This window comes from Mytilus galloprovincialis, chromosome 2 (genome assembly GCF_965363235.1).
Source record: "Mytilus galloprovincialis chromosome 2, xbMytGall1.hap1.1, whole genome shotgun sequence".
Lineage (NCBI taxonomy): Eukaryota > Metazoa > Mollusca > Bivalvia > Mytilida > Mytilidae > Mytilus > Mytilus galloprovincialis.
The window spans coordinates 39,190,756-39,213,605 of NC_134839.1; the positions used below are offsets into that span (position 1 = coordinate 39,190,756).

The 22,850-nt window shown below is 33.0% G+C and overlaps 2 protein-coding genes across 5 annotated transcripts in view; both read left to right on the forward strand.

Annotated features, from left to right (window-relative positions):
- Positions 1-5,579: 5,579 nt before the first annotated feature.
- On the forward strand, positions 5,580-7,589 carry LOC143062235 (uncharacterized). Its single transcript, XM_076234001.1, has one exon. The coding sequence runs from the start codon at positions 5,802-5,804 to the stop codon at positions 7,506-7,508; it is 1,707 nt and encodes a 568-aa protein (XP_076090116.1). The 5' UTR covers positions 5,580-5,801; the 3' UTR covers positions 7,509-7,589.
- Positions 7,590-9,296: 1,707 nt separating this feature from the next.
- LOC143063566 (uncharacterized) overlaps positions 9,297-22,850 on the forward strand; it is a 37,348-nt gene continuing 23,794 nt past the window's right edge. Inside the window, exons 1-4 of one of the 4 annotated variants that reach the window (XM_076235779.1) lie at positions 9,297-9,619; positions 17,864-18,072; positions 19,105-19,248; positions 19,946-20,204. In XM_076235779.1, the coding sequence (XP_076091894.1) occupies positions 9,547-9,619; positions 17,864-18,072; positions 19,105-19,248; positions 19,946-20,204 (685 nt within the window). In that variant the 5' untranslated portion in view covers positions 9,297-9,546. The remainder of the gene's footprint in view (positions 9,620-17,863; positions 18,073-19,104; positions 19,249-19,945; positions 20,205-22,850) is intronic. The other 3 variants (XM_076235778.1, XM_076235776.1, XM_076235777.1) reach the window with 3 other exon arrangements.

Sequence of the window (22,850 nt, forward strand, 5' to 3'; positions counted from 1 at the left end):
TTACAATAATCAACAAGTCGAGATCTACAAATTGGTATTGTCAGTTTATTATTCCTTACAGGAGTAATGTCCATCAAATGAAGAATTATACCCTTTATTCATTGTGTGCAAAAACTGTAGACGATAGAGAGAAACTTTAAACAGAATAAAAAGATCAGTGAGACACAATCAACAATAAGGACATTTTAGTCATGAATTATATATTAGTCTTCAATGTTGGGCTTTGGTGGCCAAATGGTCTAAGTAGTTCTAGATCTACTACTGTAATCACTGGCCAGTCAACACTGAAGTTGCAAATTCGAACCCTGCCCATGCAGGGGCTCTTGACTCCATTCTTAATTGACTAGGATTGTCAGTTTTCCTATTTGAGGTTGTTGGTTTCTCCAGGCACTACAGCTTGCACCACCAATTTTAAACGGGACGCCACAAAATAGCCCAAAGTGTCGTTAAAACACCAACAATCAATATCAATCAATGTTGGAGTTTAGCCATTGTTGAAGATTTACATAGATCCAGGTGAGAGGAACAGACCTTGTAGACCTCTAGTTGATGTGTTCATGTATTGTTGTTCACTGAACATTCAGCATGTCTTCTTTAATCAGAATTTAATTCGTATTTGCTTCAGAACTATAAATTTATGTTGTATTACCAATGTTATTTCAACTGATCGGGCGGAGCTTACGTTTTATTTTGTATAAGGTCAGTCTATTTAAAGATGTGTGTGATAAGGATGATTGCCGTTATAATTATTACTGATTTCTAATCCCCTATCAGTGTCATCAAAAGAATTTACAAAACAATGACTGGACACTTCATTAATGAGTTTATCCTATAACACCTATCTATAGATGGACTGGTTTATTATGAGCGAACCGGTTAAACTCCGCCCAGTCAAGTGAAATAAATCTAGTAATATCATGTAATTGATTTTAAGATTGGTTGGTCAGTCACTTCATACTGGATGATACTTTGAATTATATTTATAACAACCGCTAGTATTGCAGTCACATGTCTGTTTGTCATTTTAAAGATATTTCTGTCCTTTTTCTCATAATCACTTCATATTTGGTCAGCAGATTGTCATTGGTGAATTGTAAAAGTGTGCGCGTACTTTTCTGTTCTGTGATCCTGTTTACTAATACTAGAACTTTGAATATTTCTATATGATGAATGAAAACAAATATGTATTCACAGGATCTACTTATCAGAATCACTTCATATTTAGACAGCAGCTAATTGTGATGAATTGTTATTGACATGTCACAGTGGGCGGATCTGTCAGATACCAAATATGTGTCACACTTTTGTATGCAGACCGATGCTACTGAACAAAATGATTTAATATTGATCAATAATTTGACGTTAGTAATATCAAGCTATATATAGTTTTGTATTTTTATGTCCCATTTATGGGCATTATGTTTTCTGATCTGAACGTCTGTTTGTCTGTCCGTCTGTCCCGCTTCAGGTTAAAGTTTTTGGTCTAAATAGTTTTTGATGAAGTTGAAGTCCAATCAGCTTGAGACTTAGTACACATGTTCCCTATGATATGATCTTTCTAATTTAATGCCAAATTAGAAATTTTACCCCATTTCAACTGAACATGGAAAATGATAGTGCCGATGGGGCATCCGTGTACTTGGGACGCATTTTTGTTTTTGATCAGTCGAATCAGAGTGAGCATTTCATTTTTGCAACGGTGGAAAGTTTGAATTAAAATATTCGAATTCAGCTGAAGTGAATATACAGCATTACACTTTCTAATATAATGACCGAAAGAAAAGTAATGGGACCAATTAAACAACATAGTAGCATGGATGAGTTCACATGCATGAACTAACAACAATTAAATTTCGATATGCAAATAATAGGAAATCCAGAAATAGATACTTAACAATGATCTATATCTAATTAAACCATGAATTTCATTTCGATTACAGTTTACCTCTGAATTTTGACAAAAAGAATTTCTTCACTTAAAATTATCTTGCAATATAAAAATATGGACAAATTGAGACAACAATCCACCAAAGTTCAAATTAAGTTGATATATTAAGCAATTATCGGCAATTGTACGGCCAAGCTTAAACGGTATCAATTTTCAGACGATTATGACCATTTACCATTTGGTACTCCATGAACATTATGATTAAGGTGGTACCCAACACTTTAACTAAAATTAATTTGGCTTGTTTAATTTTCTTGAAATTTTGACAAAGTATTTACTTTGACCATTTGACAAAAATATAAAAATTCTAAAAAATTTGAACCAACCGTTTTATCAGAAAAATTACACTGGATATATAACAGTTTGACGAACACTTATTTTGATGATTGAGAAGCTTAATATTCCCTTTACAACACAACGTAATTAAAACGTTTAGCTGATTAGTTATCTCCCTGTAGCGTTAGGTACCACATTAAATTGATTGTTATGTAAGAAAAAAATGATAATATCCAGGACGAGAACAAATATATATTTTTTCTTTCTGCAAGTGTATGTTGACTAGGATGAAGAATTGGTGGGTAATTTTGCCGGACTGACATGTTGGATAGTGGCAGGCATTTAGTTTTTAGAAGACCACCTATGGACGGGCACAGGACGTTTGCGCTTTTTTACCTGTAAAACGATAGGACATTTGCGCTTCAAATACTATGGACATTTGCGCTTTAAATTTTTATTCACCTTTATTAAATTGACCGGACATGTGCGCTTTTTACCTATCGTCGTCCATCTGTAATTTTAAGGAGAAGTAATATTACATAGATGAATTTAACTTATATTTTTCATTATTATGACAAATGGTGCAGAATCCTTCCATGCCCACTTTAATGAACAGTTCTACTCACTCATTCTGCAAATATTTTTTTTCTTTTTGAAGCGTATCATTTAACAACAGTCGGTTTATTGCGTTACTACTTGTTATATTAATGAACAGGCACCCCAGAATTGAGAAACATGATTATTTATTTGAAATATGGGAGAAATACCAGTCAGAACAGATAACAAGAGCTATTTTTTCGGTCCTTAGGCTTCAGATATCAAGCGAAAACTGACCTGTGATGACCGTACGTAACATGTCTTAAGAATGTTTTCTTTTACTAGTTTTTATAGCTGTATATAAACTTTTTAACATATATCAATGTGCTTTTAAAGAAATGTGCTATGCAATGATTTTTAAACTTTTAACTCTGCGAGGTCAAACCTGCCGGTCTCAAGCTCGGATAAAAGTAGGGGATAGTCATAAAAACCAAATATTGCAAAAGCGCAAATGTCTTATGTAAAAAGCGCAAATGTCTATTTTTAAAAAGCCCAAATGTCCTTTGATGTGAAGCGCAAGTGTCCAAAAATAAAAGCGCAAATGTCCTATGAAAAAGCGCAAACGTCCCGCGCCGCTATGGACACCCCTCAAATATGTTTTGAACTAGGTGGCCAAAGCCCAAATGATAACGATAGCTGATGACTTAATAATTGAACACATCTGTTCTTGTTGTCCTACATATATATAACATAGATAGTCTTTTACATAAAGCAGTATGTTCGGTAAGGGTCGTTTTTGGCCCTAATTATAAAGTTCAATGATACAAGATAAAAAAAAAATGTTTTAAGTTGACTTAAAGACATGTGAGAAAGTTTTATAGAACAATTTCTGTCATAGTTTTATTCCAAAGCGTTGATTTTGACATCCGAGTTAGGTCAAAATAAGGGATTTTGTCGAAAGACAAAATCGGAAGAATTTGGTCAAATTAAAGATCAGGAAACACGGAGCACAGCCGCCGACAACCAAAATATTCAAGTTAGACATGTAAAATGTCATTAAAAACATTATTGTCAAAAATCTTTTTGTCGACGTATGCGATCTATGTTTCGTGTCCAAATATTCAATGGAAATATTCCCATTTTCAATGTTTTTTCCTGAAAAATCAAAATAAGTACTTTTTGTGACGTCACGAATAATACGCAGGAACGAAAATTTGCATCAAAAAGACTTATTTCCTATCTAGTCACTGTATTAGCTGTTATGCATTGTGATATTGGTCAATAAATCTGAATTTGAAATTTAGGCTAAAAAAGGGGGCCATTTTAGTGCCTTATCGAACCTACTCCTTTTAAATGATATTTAGTTTTAAGTGTCTGTTATGTAGGTAACAGTCATTTTGATATCACGAACTACAATAGTATGTCGATTCTTACTGTTAAGTGCACTACGACGACCTTGAGTTTTCTTTAATTTAAAACCGAGTTGATCCAAGATAACAAATCAATAATAATATATCGTTTAAACTCGTAGACTACGGTATTCAAATAAGATTAACTGTGTCCTTTAGTTTTCGTTCCCACATGCTTAGGGCATGGACTTCTTTTCTTTTCTTGTTTATGGACAAAATGTCTTCCCCAATCATTGTTTCATTTGGCAGTCGAAATTTATATATCTGAATCGCAGAACCTACCTGTTGCATTTATTGTCGAGCCTTCGACTTTAGTCGAAAAAGCGAGACTAAGCAATCCTACATTCCGTCGTCGTCGTCGTCGGCGGCGTCCACAAATATTCACTGTGTAGTTATTTTTTTTTAAATTTAAATACCTTTCTGCGATTTTCAGCAAAAGTAGGCGATACACTGGGTTCCGCGGAACCCTTACAAATTTTTGTTGTAAATAATTTCTCTCCCTGAATATACATGAAATAATTGCCGCTGGACATTGAGCAAACAACAGTCAATTAAAGTTTAAACAATATTTCTTTAATTATAATATCGATTTTTCCTTCAAATTTTAAACTTTTATCTAAAATTTAAAACAAATCACATAATAGTGTTGAAGACTGCGTCGACCTGTTGGTGTATTTATTGATATCAATGCGTTGGGTTGCTGTGTTATATTAACGTTTGTCTTTTTTAAATCACAGAATGTTGAGAAAATTTTGGCTCAGACGTTACAACTGGAGATGATATTGAATCTTTTTTACAGTCTGACGAATCCATAGTATAAGAGAATGATGAAGAGTCAATGTTCTATTAAGAAATGAATAAAACCCAAGTTAATTCGATGTCAACGACCACGAAGACAAACTTTAAATGTTATGACTTTGATCGTAATGTCTTTTGCCAGAGGAGCATATATATATATTATAGGTTTTTCATACAAAAGTAAGTGTTTGATCGAAGGCCTATAATATCCTCACTCATTTTGTTGATTTTGTCCTTTGTGCTCTAGCAAGCGGACAAAAGAGTGACCTTTTATTGTTTGAAATGGTCAATAATGTTATTATAACATATGACGTTATGTATTTAAATTTGTTTTGGGTAACAACCTAAAGAAGCTTAACATGTGGTCATTAGAGGCGAATAAAGGGGTTTCTATTAGAATTTATTGAATAGTCATTGAGAAAAATAACCAAAAAAAAAATCAAATTGGTATTACGATTAGTGATATGCTGTATTCTGATAGAAACTTATTATGATTTTTCTCAGGTTTCGATAAGACCATATGATGTCACCTCTTTGTACCCAGTCGATATAATGCCCGTCCAAGGGTAAACGACTCGAGGCTTACATTTCAGTATATATAAGGACTAGAAGAACTAAAATTAATCACTTGATCAACAAAATACGAATTGGATTAAGATTTAAAAATCGGAAAAACAAGATTAAATTATTTTTGTATAAAAGCATTTAGTGCATGTTTTACGAACATTGTTAAAAACTGCAACACAGAGGATCGGTATAATTTATATATATCAGATTGAAATTACTGACGACAGTGATATTTTTTGTACAAAAAGAAGGATATAATAATTAAAATGGCAGTTGCACATCCTAGCAGACTTGCCAAAAACATCACAGAAGACTATCTTACTTGCTCAATTTGTTTGAATCGTTTTCGGGAGCCAAAATCCTTGCCATGTGAACACTCGTTTTGTCTGCAATGTCTAGCCGAACACATAAAAGATACTCAAATAAATGGTACTTTCATGTGCCCAATGGATAGACTTGAAATTCAAATTCCAGAAAACACGCATGATTCATGGGAATGTGCATCTTCATTTGAAAGTGACACACTGCTTTCTGAACTTATACACGCTCTAAGCGAGAATGTACGCAAAAGCACAACAATCATACACAAGGAGACCGAAGAACAACTAGAATTTTTCTGTTTTGGATGCAATGAAATTGTGTCTGCGGAAAATGCAGTAGAAAAACACAGAAAATCAACTTGCGACTGTGTGAATCTTAAAAAAGCCTTTAAACGTGTCTTACCTAAAATAAGTAATTTAACTAAATCTATTGAGGGCATGATTGTGAAAACTAATAAATTGAAAGCTGAATCTCGCCAAAGATCGGAGTCTTCATCGAACAACGAGACACTAGAAGAAATTAAAAGTTTCGAGTCAAAACTTGAAAGGTTTTATTCTCGTTGCCAAGCTGATATTTTGTCACTTAAGAAGGAACTACTAAATAGCGACGAGCCAGGAGCAGACGACAAATTGGAAAACCTCTCACGCGTGGTACAAAGCAAGTATCAATCTTTTAACAACGCTATGGACGAAGAAAACACGGTGGTTGTTCTCGAACAGTATGTAGACATCAACAATAGTCTCCCCGGTCTACAGAAACAAATTGACGAAATTCCTAAAACTTTTTTCCGCAGAAATAGTTCCAAATTTGTCCCGAATGAAAGTTTGTTAAGTGTATTTGACAATCCCATTAACTGTGGACATATACACACGATCGAACTTTCAAATTTCAAGGCTAAATCTGAGCTACCTTTTAATTATTATGATGTTGCCATTACAGGAAAATATTTAATTGTCGTTGATGGCGAAAATGGGCTATTGAAACGATATCTAAGTGACTGCACTTTTGTCGATAGTTTACGTCTTTCTAATGCCTGTAGGGTAACTGTTTTGTCAGATGATGACATTGCTGTTACTAGATTTGGAAAGAAGAAAATTACCCTGGTAACTGTTGGTCGCAAAATGTACGTTAAAGGTCACATACGAACAAAAAGGTCGTACATTGGTATAGCTTGGCTGAATGATGGGGGTTATGCAGTTTCTTATTACGACGGCGAATCTCCTCCAGGCATTGAAATACTTGGTAAAGATGGAAAAGTACACAGAACAGTTCTTGGACACCCTAATCCCAACGGTAATACCCCTTTATTCGTGTGCCCCATGTTTATGACCACGACAACAAGTGGTGACATTGTTCTGTGTGATTATAGCGATACAAAAAACATCTTGTGTTTCACACAACACTTAGAACTTTTATGGTGCCATTCTTTAACTAGCATGCCTTGTAGTGCTTCCTGTGATCGTTATAGTCTTTACGTGACTTTGCCGGAGGAAAACGAAGTTGTTGCTCTCTACCAAGAAAACGGAGAAAAGATGCGGACGATTATTAAACAAACTGATGGCCTTGAAAGGCCATATGCCATTAGTTGGTATGCCGGTGTTTTGGCTGTTACAGAGGACGAGTCAGAAAATATTCATTTGATTCACTTATGAAAATAACATTCAGCATGATCTCATGATATTATCATTATTTATTGATATTGTTAAATGTTTTAATATATTATTTTTGTTTTATTTAGTTTACGTTGTTAATTGAAATTCATAAATACTTATAGTATTTAAAATTTGTTCAGGCACTTTTTATATTTTCATTATTTGCCTAGTGTCTAGCAGAAATATTTCATACATATTTAAGACGAGAAAATATATTAAAGCCTCATCTAATAAGTAGGCTCTGCGTTAAAACCTAAAAGGACACACGGAAACCAGACATCCATAGGTGTCTATACCAACATTCAACCGTAGTGGCTGTTCACAACAACACAAAAATGAAAAATGAAAATGGTTACTTCATGAATGTATTGTCCCATAAATACATTAATGCAATTTACTTTCTCTACCTAAACTTATTTTGTATGTGGTTTGATTGCCAAGGGGATAACTATCCACCAGCTCGACAAACTAACATAGATGATAATGTTAACATCTATAGGTCAACATACGGCCTTCTTATGAGCTATATGTCAAATGTAAGGGACCTGACAAGATAAAATGTAAAACACCGACTACCTCATTTCATTGAGATATAAGCAACAAAAAAACTATAGACAAAAAACAACCACAACTACTTGCCACAGGAACAAATAGAACGTGTCGGTTTCAAACATGTTTGTGAGCGCCCAATCTTTCCCTAACGGACGACAGTAGTGTAACCGCACAACATACTAACACACTGTAAAAATCAGTTGAAACATGATTGACTCATCAGATTGACACAAAGCAATAAAAAAAATGACAAAAAGACACGAACAAAGTACCAGTCTAACAGCTATTTCACAGCCAATTACGAGTACTAAATATAAATCATGTTTTCCCGTACTTATTTATATATTATGAGCGATATACATTATTGAATTTCGTGCTGCCCGATATCCCCAGAGATGCTGACGAAGTTTGAATTCCCCGATCGAATATTAAATATTGGACTTGCTGCAGTGTTTAATAATGTCCCTTTCACAACAGAATGACAACAAATACTATACTGCAAGGTTGTTTTTTTTTTGTTGGTCCAGCTTGGTTTCGAACCCACGACCTCGGTACAAAAAGACGAACGACCTATCACGAGACAACCTAGACGTTTTTGCACGAGATTTGTGTGTTAGCTTGAAGTCTAAATATGTAACTCAAAAAATGAAAGTTTATGAAGACTGTTAAATCTGGGTAAATTTTAGATATTTGTCCAAGGAACCAATAACAGGGACACTGATTTAATGCAAAATTGTAATTTGTAATCTATAATACATATATTATAAATAAGTGTAATTTTGTTTTTAAGCTATAAGTCGCAATAATTTTTTTTTTAATTTCATTACCTTTCCGATTTTGATCCTTGGCGCAAAACCAATACAAAGTTTTTTTGCCTTACATATTCTTCTTTGGTCGAATTTTCAATATGTATCGACAAGTTGATTTGCATTTGTATAATTGGGTATATGTATTATAGATATTAGCAGATGTGGTATGAGTGCCAATGAACAACTCTCCACTCAAGTCACAATTTGTAAAAATAAACCATTATAGGTCAAAGTACGGTCTTCAACACAGAGCCTTGGCCCGCACCGATTAGAAGCTATAAGGGCCCCTAAAACGACAAGTGTAAAACCATTATGCACACATTGATTTCATATACACATGTTTATATGCATGTACGTACAGAAAACAACAAATTAACCTTGAAATATTAACTTCCATGTTTCGATTTACACCATTGATACGAGTACATTTTTCATTTCGAAGTTCAAAAATCCATTAATCAAGTAGACTTATTAGCTTTTAAAACAAACAATGATGACAAGGCGTAAGATAAAAGCCATCTAAGGGTCCGTCAAGGAGTTAACCGGATATTTGAATTCCTAAAGATAATTTCTGATATTGGTGGAAGTATTACATTCAACTGAAAAAAGATTAGTGCCATTTTTGTCACTATGTAGCATTCGGTTAATGCATAATAACTTGAAGAAAAAAATCAAATATGCATTTTTTCGATAGGATTAAATTATTTTTCGTCTTTATTGAGTTTGTGTGCTATTCGATTGTATGTACAAGTGAGTATGGGATTTTTTTTCCATTTTAAACTATTAGCAAACTCTTTCAATAATTTTATAGACCGCATTAATTTCAAATGCAATTTTAAAACATCTTACTTATGTTTTTAAAAAAATGATAAACGCAGATCTCGCAATACATTTCTTTGAATAAAAGTATTCTAATACCACTAGGATATATATCAAAATAAGAAGCATAAATGGTATGGTTTTGGAAAACTCTCCTTAAGAGACCAAATGAAACATATACATATGTCAGTTAACTGCTAGTAGTCTGTTGTTATTTATGTATTATTGTCATTTTGTTTATTTTCTTTGGTTACATCTTCTGACATCAGACTCGGACTTCTCTTGAACTGAATTTTAATGTGCGTATTGTTATGCGTTTACTTTTCTACATTGGCTAGAGGTATAAAGGGGGGGGGGGGTGAGATCTCACAAACATGTTTAACCCCGCCGCATTTTTGCGCTTGTCCCAAGTCAGGAGCCTCTGGCCTTTGTTAGTCTTGTATTATTTTAATTCTAGTTTCTTGTGTACAATTTGGAAATTAGTATGGCGTTCATTATCACTGAACTAGTATATATTTGTTATGGGGCCAGTTGAAGGACGCCTCCGGGTGCGGGAATTTCTCGCTACATTGAAGATCTGTTGGTGACCTTCTGCTGTTGTTTTTTTCTATGGTCGGGTTGTTGTCTCTTTGGCACATTCCCCATTTCCATTCTCAATTTTATTCTATTTATACTTCTTGATAACTTGATAAAAAGACTATTGATGAATAATGAATTATTTATGCATATAAATGCTAAGATTATTTTCCGTTATTACCAGTTTATTTTAAATTTATTGAATATTCTTAATGTCTGGAAAAGAGCGGTTTTGCGTTTTCAAGCAGGAGTTGGGGATACGACAAAACAGAATCATTTCAATCTATTTTCTAACGTTTTCTTGCATATAGATCTTTGGCATATTATTACATAACTAACATTTTGATACATTCTGAAGACAGCAGTCCCGTGTTTTGTTTTCTCTTCAATATTTGTGTTGTATCCCCCTAGAAATAATACGCTCAACAGAAAAAATAACATGAAAACGTTATATGTTCCTTTACAGTGGCCTATAGTTGTTAAAACTTCTATGACATTTTGACTCTAATGGAGAATTTTATTATATTTAACTATACCACATCTTATTTCTATAATCAATGCAAAAATGTACAAAAAGAAAATTAAAATGGATGCACGGACAACGACCCCATAACTTTTTCATGTTTTTAGAAAACAAAACATTCAATTCTTAAATAAGTTATTATTGTAATTTCCTGTAGTTTGGCTTATTGTTTACTTCTATGGGAGACTCTAAAGGTCAACGGTTGTATAGCAATATCGTCTAACCGGAATTTGTAGGGACCCTGTTGCATGAAGGCAAAACGTGTATCCATATAAAACATGCCATCACTTTCCTGTATAAGTCAAATGTTCGCTTTTCTTCCCGGTCGATCTACTTTAATTTAATTTTTCGACTTTCTAAAGTAAAAATTATATAACTTTGAATTCGGAAATTTGATTTTTGATTTCATTTGTTTAACAAAAATCAAAATTTACCCTTTATGTCATATGACAATGTTCGCAATTGAAACTGTACCTGTTTACACCTAAGACCATAGCAAACTCATATCTAGGTCTGTATATATTTGTGTCAAGGATGTCATAACAAATAACTAGAGCAAAAGATATAATTTTTATCAAATTATTGCACTGAGTGTGCAGAATAGGCACTTCACGATAAACAAAACAAGTCAATTATAATTCAGAGTGATTTGTTTTCTCGGGAATGGAAATGTAGTTACCCAAACTTTCCACCTATATTTAATAGTTAATTTGTGATATCAACATACATGGATATCCCATCCGCTGACACGAACCTTTGTCAAACAGTAATTGGTTTGAAGATGTTTGATTTGTTTTACTTATCAACGGCGAGTATATAGATGTTTATCTTAACACTTCCAGTAGTAATGTGTAGATTGTTTGGAGAACCATGCGATTTACAATTCCTTAGTTTCTACGCATTTATCGATGACCAATATTATAGCCATAGCGTTGTCAGTTTATTTTCGACCTACGAGTTTGAATGTCCCTCTGGTATCTTTCACCCGTCTTTTGTAACCGGTGTCGTCAAGCTGAAATTGTCAATATTTTTATAATATATGTAACTACACGATTATTTGCTTTATGTAAATGGAAAACATTTTTTTGTTGTTCTAAAACCACGATTGATTTCAAATGATTGATATTTATATGTTAATTGTGAAGAATATCCCATGCATAATCCCGATTAGTTATGGACGACAAAGCACTTTTTTTTCTGAAAACTGCAATTTAAAAAAACTTATGACCGTCCGTTTGTAAATTATCAAATCTATCTGTCAAAATTTAAAAGCTCAAACGAGATTGAGATGTACTGACAAAATTGCTCCAATAAATTAATTCCCAATAAATTAATAACCATGAAAGTTATGGTTGCACATGCTTTAGTTAAGAACTCCAAACTACACTACCTATTGGGCTCAGTCATGATAGTTTAACGTTACTCGCCAAATATATAGCCAAATAAAACCTTCTATTTAAAAAAAAAAAGCGAAAACGAAACATTATATTTATGTGTACACGATTTTTGTTATCTTTTTCTCAGTGTGTTTTTTTTCGTTTCCCATTGATACCTAATAAATCTTTTATTCATCACGGTAGATATAGTGTCCGGCTAGAATCGAGGTTTTTCGAGTGATTCGGTCCTTTTTTTTCGAGTTTAGTTCGGGATTTTTCGAGTGATAACACATGCGATAAGTTCAAATAACTGCTATTTCGTAATAATAATAGTTTTTTTAACTACCCATCTTACATTGAATACTTTACATGTTTCGATCTACAAAGAAGCACAATTTCCTTGTATTTAAACCAAAAATTCAGTGTTTATTATTGTCCGTTTTTTTTTCGAGAGCAACTGTGAAATCGTCCGGGTTTTTAGACAAATGGTCAGGGTTTTTTTACAGAAAATTTGAATAAGAAAAAAGGTATTCTAGACTTTAAAAAGTGACTTTTCTAGTTTATACCTGTAATTTAATGAATGCAAATATTATCTATTCTCAATATATCGTAAAAACATGATACTACATTGATCAAAATTAACTTTTTAAAATTTAATGCAGGTTTTCTGTTCGGAAATCGTTCTACCACAACTTCCAGTATTAAATTAGAAGTTATTAGATCCTTTATAAAAGGTATTTAGAACAAAGTGCAGGAGAATCATAATCTTTTTAACTTCATTTCATGGTACTTTTGTTAGTTTAAACATATTTATTAAATAATAGTTGATTGGGAAACAAGTCATTGCAACTTATATTAATCCCTTTCCACTTTGGTACTTTTGCTGTCAAGGTAAATAAAAATTTCGTGGTGAACCATGGAGTTTTTATACCAGACGTATTATGGTACCCCGTTGTCCATTCGTCCATGTCGGACAAAAACTCAATCAAAGTGATGGAAATCACTCATGGAAAGATTAGAAGAGTAGTTTGAATTATTTCATATTAAGTTATGGTGGGGAAAAATGAACATTTATAAAGCACTATTGCTGAAAATTGCATTTACAGCAGGTTTTTAGAAGGAAACTTGCTTTTCCAGTATGAGGATAAAATTAGCTCAAATTAAATAATATGAGTCTCTTAATTTGCACAATTTTATTTAAACTGCAGTTTATATCTTATCGAAATTATGTTTCCGGTTCTGAACATGTTTCAAAAAAACAAAAACAATGCAAAAAATCTTCTAGTAAATGTTACCAACTATCCTTGTAAGACATAAATCTGGACCAATAGCTTAAAACTTTAAAGTGTCAACAAAAAAAAAAAAAGAAAAATGTTGTGTTGGGGCATTTTGTAAGTTGAAACAGAGGTTATATGGCATTGAAGATTAAAAGTTTTAGAGTGCCCTTTGATCAATTTTTAAAGTATTTTTCAACACAGGGCATTGAAAATGTACTATTTCAAGGTAAACCAATTAAAAACTTATCTTATTGAAATGTGGATTCTTTCTTGATTGTAAATATATATATTCACTTCTAATGAAAATTCAAATGACTAAATAAGACATAATGATTGATGGGAAATAAACTAATAAGCAATGGTTTGTTATAATTAAAAGTTTTAAAATTTTTAAACTGTTTCAAGCCAATTCCTGATAAAAAAAGTGTATTAATTTAATTATTGATTAATTACAGATGATTTTTGGAAATTTATCAAGTAAATGATAGACCCTACTTGAATACCTTTTATTTAGAATCATATTCAAAACAGTGTGGCTGTGGCCATTGATTGACGACCTAAATTATCCCATTGACTGGGACAGATTAGGTGAATGTGTGTCTGTATCGACCACTGCTCACTATTTACTTATTGTAGAATTTAAACTGTGGGGTAACCAAAGGTTCTTAACGCCTTCAATAATAAAATAATTCGAAAAATTAATCAGGAATAATCTTTATGTTTTGATTTATATTATTGATATAAATCATAACATCGTGTTATTCCTGATTAATTTTTCGAATAACTTCATTTAGGTGTTGAGAACCTTTGGTGAACATAAATAACAACAGACTGCTGTCAGTTAACTGACATGCCAGCTCCAGACTTCAATTAAACTGATTGATTAATTAACAGTTCTACTTACTCATTCTGCTAAAAAATCTTTTAGTCAGAATTACATTACGATTTGTTATATTGATGTGAATAGGCACCCCAGAATTGAGAAACATGATTATTTATTTGAAATATTGTCGAAATACCAGTCAGAACAGAAAACAAGACCTTTAATTTTCAGTCCTTGGTCTGCAGATATTTAGCGAAAAATTACCTGTGATGACTACATACGTGTTTTCATGTCTCTAAAATGTTTACGTTTACTAGTTTTAGCTGTACACACACTTTATAAATATAAATCAATGTGCTAAGACCTTGGGGTCCCAAGCCCGGATAAAAAGGAAGATAGTCATAAAAAAAACAAATATTGCAAAAGCGCAAATGTCCTATGATTTGAAGCGCAAGTGTCCAAAAATAAAAGCGCAAATGTCCAATGAAAAAGCGCAAACGTCCCGCGCCGGATTGTTTAGTGATAATGACAGTTGTCAATCATACTAGTTGAATCATACCCAATTACCTATTCAAAATGCTTTTTAAAGAGCCTGCACATCAACACACCTTAATGACATACATTCTTGAATGAACTGCTCCAATAATATACCCAGTTTTTTTTTCAGTTTATATGTGTATTATGTGCACATACATGAGAATCATAGGGAACTATATTTCAGTGTGAATACATTAAGTAACAGTAGCTAACCTGTCCTGTTGTGAGGGAGGCCGGTGCCTAAGTAAAGATTTAGAACAAGTTCTAATCTTTCCAAAAACGCTTTATCCAATTTACATGAAACTTCGGTGAATTGTCTATTGAGGTATCATCCCTTTCGAATTTTTAGAAATTATTGATTTTACGTTTCCGAGTTAATTGGGATTTTATTAAACATTATAGAGTTTCTTAACATGTCAAACAAATGGCACTCTTCAACATTAAAGAGAAGAATAGAATTTATGGCAAAATTATCTGTTTTAGTGATGGTGACTTGTTTTTAGATCTTATTTTACAATTGATACGAAATTCCCGTGCTTGCATTTCCTATCATGATTTTCTTAATAGAGGGTTGCTGCTCACAAGGAAGCTATTGAACCAAGAGTTCCAAATGGTGAAGTTGAAATCATTCCTTCGTAAATTTTACGGACGCCATCACGAGTTGGTTGACCGTTATGGAATAACTGTTTCACAAATGATATCGGATATGTTCTTTTCGTCGTAACTACAATTAATCACCTTCCCTTTCATGAATGTGACCTACCGAATTAGACTATTTACCGGATTGGTATCACATATCAACACGACGGGTGCCACATGTGGAGCAGGATCTGCTTACCCTTCTGGAGCACCTGAGGTCACCCCTAGTTTTTGGTGGGGTTCGTGATGCTTATTCTGAAGTTTTCTATGTTGTGTTATGTGTACTATTGTTTGTCTGTTTATCTTTTTAATTTTTAGTCATGGCGTTGTCAGTTTATTTTCGATTTATGAGTTTGACTGTCCCTCTGGTATCTTTTGTTCCTCTTTTACTGAACATTTTTGCTGTTTACAGTTATCTCTATCGAGATCTATAATGAACTTGGTCAAATAGTTTCAGACGAGAAGATTTTTGTAAAAGTTTTTAACATTGGAAAATTATTTATAAATGTCATAACGAGTGATAATAGATATCGCTTTTTATCAACTGAGTTATTTAATTTCAATATAATAATAAACGAGCCTCTGGCGAGTTTATTATTACTATTTGAATTAAATAACGAAAGTTGATATCAAGCGATATCCCATTCTTACAAGTTATTAAACCTTCTTGTCTTAATACGACCAACAATCTCATTGCGTTAAACTAAAAATTCCGAGAATCGTTGGTCTAGTATTTTGCACACGAAATGTACATCGTCGTAACCTTTGAAGGTCATAAATGACCTAACGAATAGCCAGTGAAAATGTCGTAATATCGTCTAATGATGATGTCAGACCACTAATTAAAATTCCCTATCTGTTCTACCAAATTTTGCAATATGCACAGCTTTCTAAATATCTTACCCTAAGTTTAACTTCCTAGAAACCAGGTATATCCTGATATGTACACGTATCATCTTTCTACATGCCAATACCCTTAAAGCCTTCTAAGAAAACAAAATGACCTCCGAATAGAGGTTCTCCAAGAATAACACCTGGTTTTCTCGAAATCTTTAATTAGAGCGTGGAGCGCAATAATCCTCAATTTTAATTCTAACTCATAAACAAGTAAACTTTGGCTCAAAATGGTCTAAATATACTTTTTGACCAAAATTTATTTTTTGAAAAGTTGGTTAGTTTAAGTAAACAAGGACATCAAATTTCTATTCATGAAAGAAATAAATAGTAAGACAGGCCATGCATAAGAGAAATGAACTTTGAAAACGTGACAGGTGTATCATGCGACCATGGCGCTGCTGTTTATTAAAACACGGAGTAAGCAGCCTCAGTACTGGACATCAAAGAAGAATCAGAAAAGTGCTATGTATTAAAGCACATTCTACTTATGGAGGCCTAACCCCCGCCCCAACACGAAAAAAAAACATGAATGAAAATAAAAATAAAAATAAAACAGACACAATTAATCCGCTCGATTTTTATTCCAATTGACAAAAACATTTAAATTAGATTTTATGCATAATAAACAATGAAATGAATAGCTCATCTGGTATTTACGAATATGAAAAGTTATAAAATATGACAAACAGCAATATATATACAAATGAACGAATGTTTATAACATGTAATTGTTAGAACACCATTATCAAACTGACGAATGCATTGGTTCATGTCTGGAAAAGTACTTAATTTGAAACTTCGTTTATTATTTTTAATCGCAAATACACTGACAAATAGCATTTTAAACTATAGTATAGGCAATTTGTATAATCACTCGAAAAAAATTGGACACACTCGAAAAAGCCCGGATTGCTCTCGAAAAAAAACGAACATAAATAAATGAATTTAGTCTCACAATGTCGTTTCCTATGCAAAAACAAGAATTTTTGTAAAGTGTCTGTATTTCTAAGAATATATAGATTCCATGTATGCATTTAATTAGTTCATATTTTCATAAAAAAAAAAGTATTGTTTTCATAGTTCACTTAACATTCTAAAATAAAGTTGTATACATGTCCTAAAAAATACGTGTATGTATCCAGAAGGAAAACACAGAAACGTATAACCCATGCGTTCAGTATGCCAAAAAGCTGGTATCTTTGTTGTTAATTTCCTTTTGAATAATCTCTTGTGGAGAGTTGTCTCTTTGGCAATCATACCACATCTTTTTTTTATATGTTGAAGCTACTTTTTTTTATCTAAGTTGGGAAGATCGATGAGATTCAATAAAAACATTTTAAGGGTGGATCCAGCCATTTTAAAAAGGGGTTCTCAATCCAGCAGAAAAAGGGGTGGTGTTTCCAACCATATGTCCTCATTCAAATGCATAGATTGTCCAAAAAAAAACCCAAGGGCCCAATCCCCGGAACCCTCCCCCTGAATCTGCCACTGCATTTATTCTTTAGAAAAAAATCATTTGTATTGCAGATGCAGCATCATGTGATACCAAGATAATTTCAACATATTATGGTGACGTTGTTTTGTCAGCATCGAGTGAATATGCTTCAAGAATTTCTTCACAAGATCACAGTGCAAGTAGAGGGATACTTAATTTTACAGAGGTCTCACAACCAGGTGGTGCGGTTTATCACGGAGCTTGGACAGCGGCAAAAAATGATAAACTACAGTATATTCAGGTTAAATCTCGATCCATAATTGATTTTATTTATGACCCTGGTAGAAATTATAATCAGAAATTAAAAAAAAATATCTAGAAATACAACGTTGGTAGGTCATCAAATTCAGTGGAGAAAATAATAGATTGCATTGTTTTTGTATAACGTGTTAAGAGTTGCAGAATACATTGTCAAGAACGTGGTTTCTTCGTGTGTTAGAATCTTTTACTCAATAGCCGCCCCGGTCAAACAAACTCGTTTTTAAGATATGTTAAAATTATAATGGTTTTCCCCCACTCAATACGCATAATTTAAGAGATCATCTCCGGGTCAGAAAAATAATATGCAATCTGATGTACAGTTGTTGTCGTTTGTTTATGTAATTTATACATGTTTCTCGTTTTTCGTTTTTTTTTATATAGATTAGACCATTGGTTTTCCCGTTTAAATGGTTTTACACTTGTAATTTTGGGGCCCTTTATATCTTGTTGTTAGGTGTGAGCCAAGGCTCCGTGTTGAAGGCCGTACCTTGACCACATCTTCCTATACCTAAGTAATGTTTGCTTACTTTGCTGAAAGAAAATGGCAATACATACATCTTTAAAAAAGAAAACTAACAAAAAACAACATGAAAGTAATGCGGAATATAACTGCTTATTACCTTTTCATTTTACCTTGTTTTGGTAGATATTTGTCTCATTGGAAACCATACCTCATCTCCTCATTTTTATATTTCCAAACACTGAGATGTAATCAAATGCTTCGAAATGGTACATACTAAGTCTTTCTGTTCCACACGTGGTACTCGTTTTGGTGACAATTGGTCAAATCCAGATAGTTAAAAAAAAATCTATTAAAATGGAATCGTATATAACAACAATCGACTTGCTGATGGAATTTTGCAACAACAAAACATAGGAACAGTACTATCGCTTTGTTCTCAACCTGCATCTGTGTCCATTTATATTTCTATATGTATGAAGGTTTATTTGTTGTGTTATCATTCAAACATTTTTTTTTTCAAATGTGAATTAAAAAAAAAATCTATTACAGATTCAACTGAAAAGAGATTACAACATAACAGGAGTAATAACTCAGGGTAGAAATGGCTGTTGTCCTCAGTGGGTAACACAGTATAGGATATTGTATGGAAATGATTGTCAAAACTTAAAGGTTTTAGATAGTGGTAATGGCACTGTAAGTCAGTCATTGTTTTTAATATTGTTCAATTCAATCAAATATGCAAATGATATTTCACATACTGCTTGTCGATGTTACGGTGATGACCATAAAATGCGACATTTCTGTAGATCATTAAAAATCGTTTTGCAAATAGTAACCAAGTTTTAAGCAGCAAACTAAAAAAAAGGGGGAAAAATGATCTAGGCAGCGACGGATTGTTTATTTTTTGTTAATGGAAGATTATTCTTTATTGAAACCATAAAGGGTATATATGAAGGTTCAATTTTTACTTTTATGCTGACAAGAAAATAACGGTACTAAAAAAAATTCACTTTTCAGAAAATTTCAATCCTAGTATCTATGATGAGTTTATTTGAATTATGTTTTACTGTATGAGGTAAATAAATGATAAATGGTCAGCAGTTTTTTTTAAACATTAAGAAAATTTTATAAAAGTCCTTTCTAAATTTCTTTAATAATTATACATTTTTATGCACAAAGTGAAATTTTTGTTATGTTGCAGAACTAATTAAAAATTCTGAAACATAACCATTCGTCCATATTTCCATGTATTAAAGAACACACTTATCTTAAGCTATTAAGATGTATTATCTAGCAACAGTCACATTTTCTTTAGTTTATAAAACAAATAGATGTATGAATTTGTAGGATTAGTTTACCATTATCATTATGAATGTGAACTTAATTTCAGGAATTCAGCGGTAATTCAGATCAAGACACCATGGTAACCAACATGTTTAAATTTCCTGTCGCAGCTAAATGCATTCATATTGCACCCACGAATTTCTATGGCCAGATTTCCATGCGAGTTGAAATCCTTGGTTGCCCCTTGATGACAACAGTGTCGCCATCTACTACTCCCAGCCTTACAACAGTTTTTCCGCCATCAACGACAGGAAGCGTAAACGTTGGCATGACAACTCCAGCACTACAGAAGAGTTTTTTGCCAGGTATGATTTTATTTATCTAAAATAGAGATTACGGTATTAAAAGTGCGTACTTTTTCACGTTAAAAAATTGTGGGTTTTATATTCTCTAGAATCGTTAAATTTCAATGTTGTTTACCTGAGAAACTATGTAAGAACGAAATGAAAAAAAAAAAATCAAATCATACATTATATCATATTTTTTGTAGCTTACCTCATTTAAACTTATCTTGCATTTAAAAATTATATACCGATCTTCAACCTCTCAGCAGGTAACAAACTGATGAAACATTCGAAACCCTGACATCATCTATACTTTGAGAACTCTTGATCTTAACTCAATCAAAAAGTATAAACAAAAACATCGAACTCCAAGGTATATTCGAAATGGAAAAATCCATAAAAACTGACAGAGATCAAACGATAGACTATAACAGCCAACGAAAAGAAAGGAAAAGAACTGTCAAACCACACGCAATTCCGCATGATTAAGCGCCTGGTGACAAATAAAAAATACATTATTTGGTCTTAATTATCTCTTTTACATTTTTTTTATGATTTGATTAGAAATAAAAAAAATCTTAATAAGGATACTGATAAATAATTTGTTTTCAATATTTTCCAATAGAACCTCTTTAACTATTTTCCTTTTATAATTTTGTTTTATCCGACATTGCTGTTGACATTTTCATCTCCGGCTTCATAAATGCTTATACAATACAACACGATATATTCTCAGTTCCACGAACTCTGAATATTTTCAATTTCTGCACGAAAGGATATTACAGATAAAATTTCTCTCTAATTAATTACCAAACAATACTGTAACATTATTGAAAAGATTTTTTTCCTCTTATTTTTGGAATAAGCTGACCGGCATCGCGTGTTTTAAGAAATGATAAAAACGTGAAGGGTTCTAGTAAATCATTTTAATATCTATAGAAGAGTGTTTGTAGCAATAATGTGCAACTTGTTAACACGTAACGTAAACTGAATGTTACGAAAAAAAATTCTAGCCTCTCCATTCCAATGAAAAGCTTGCGTAGTCTCTCTCTCTCTCTCTTTATCTATCTCTTTTAAAATGTGTTTGTTTTCTGATGTAACCATATTGCTTCTTGTCAAAATAGCTATTAGATTTTGTATGCTATAATTTCTTACTCTTCTCTTAACAAAGTATATCACAAAGCGATGCATATACCACAATTCTTGGTATTTCTAACCAGACTAATACGACAAATTTTCCGTGCGTTTAGTTTCCATAGTTACGTTTGTAGCAATAATGTGCAGCTAGTTAAAACGTGACTTAACTGAATGTTTTGAAAAAAATTTCTAGCCTCTTGATTACAATGACAAGGTTGCTTAGTCTCTCTCCTTATCCATCTCTTTTAAAATGTGTTTGTTTTCTGAGGTATTTGAGTAAAGCGCAAAGCGAAAACAGCTTTCCCTGACTGCTATGTCATACTGTCTGTATTAAAGATTGCTTCTTGTCGGAACAGTGGATTTTGTATATCATTTTCCCTTAACATGAACACACAAGATCCTGCAAAAAATATGCTAATATTTTGATAAACAGCAGGTAGCAGTTTACAAATTATTGGGGAAAAGCAAGCACATAATTGGTGAATGCGTAAACATCTTCGCCCATTCTTTACACTGCTTATGTTCCCTATCTGCACCCATAACTCGCATGCATGTGTCATCTGTTTTTAGTAGTGAACACACAGAACAATCATACCCGTACCAGAGGTCCGTATGACTGTCTGCTGCTCTTTCCCATTTCTCCGAGGGCTGAACTTCATGTCAAAGTATAAGGCCTGGACTATCATACGAGTATCGGCCCTTGTTGAGTGCTAAACAAGTTTCGACAGTCATAAACAGTATTGTCTGCAATAACTTTGACAATTTCGGGATTTACAAACGTTCCGGCAAAGTAAAGCTCACTATAAGGTAGATTCATAGGGGATTTGTCAAAGTTTTGAAGAATAAAACTACCAAATAAATAAGAGGGCCTCTTTGTTTTCTTTAACAAAAAAAAAAACTTTTTCCAGTCAAGAATATATCTCCCTTCAATAATCTGGTACACTTTAATAGAAGCTGTAGTCTTTGTGCGGCGTATTAAGTTTTTCATGTCGTAGCGGTCAAAAATGTCTGCTACTGTGTGCGCTAGAGAAAAAAAAACATTGGGTCATATTTTTATAATAGTCAGCTGCAAGGTCACCGAATGTTTTACTTTTCTTATCATCAATACATTGAACCATTGTCATACCTTCTCTCAAACTGGTGTAAGTTGTAAGTGATGGGCCAAAGGAAGTATAGGGAAAGTGCACAAGATACTTCAGAATAGAATTGCTTCACCAAATCAGGAATTTCAGCAGACGACACATACTCTTCAACAGATTGATAGCAGATTTCATCGATACGTCTTTCAACTGAACCAAAGAAGCAACGTTGACTTTTAACAGTAAAGTCAAACGATGCACTTTTCAAAATTAAAACACAAGTTAGGCCTTTTCGAACTATTAGGACCTAATCGTAAAGCCTCGGTCACACCTTACCGGATAGCTCGAACGGATGCCTAACGGATAACTTTTTTTCAATCCGTTAATGTCCGTTAGACGTCCGTCCATATCCGTTGCATGTCCGTTAAGCGTACGTTTATCCGTCGACGTC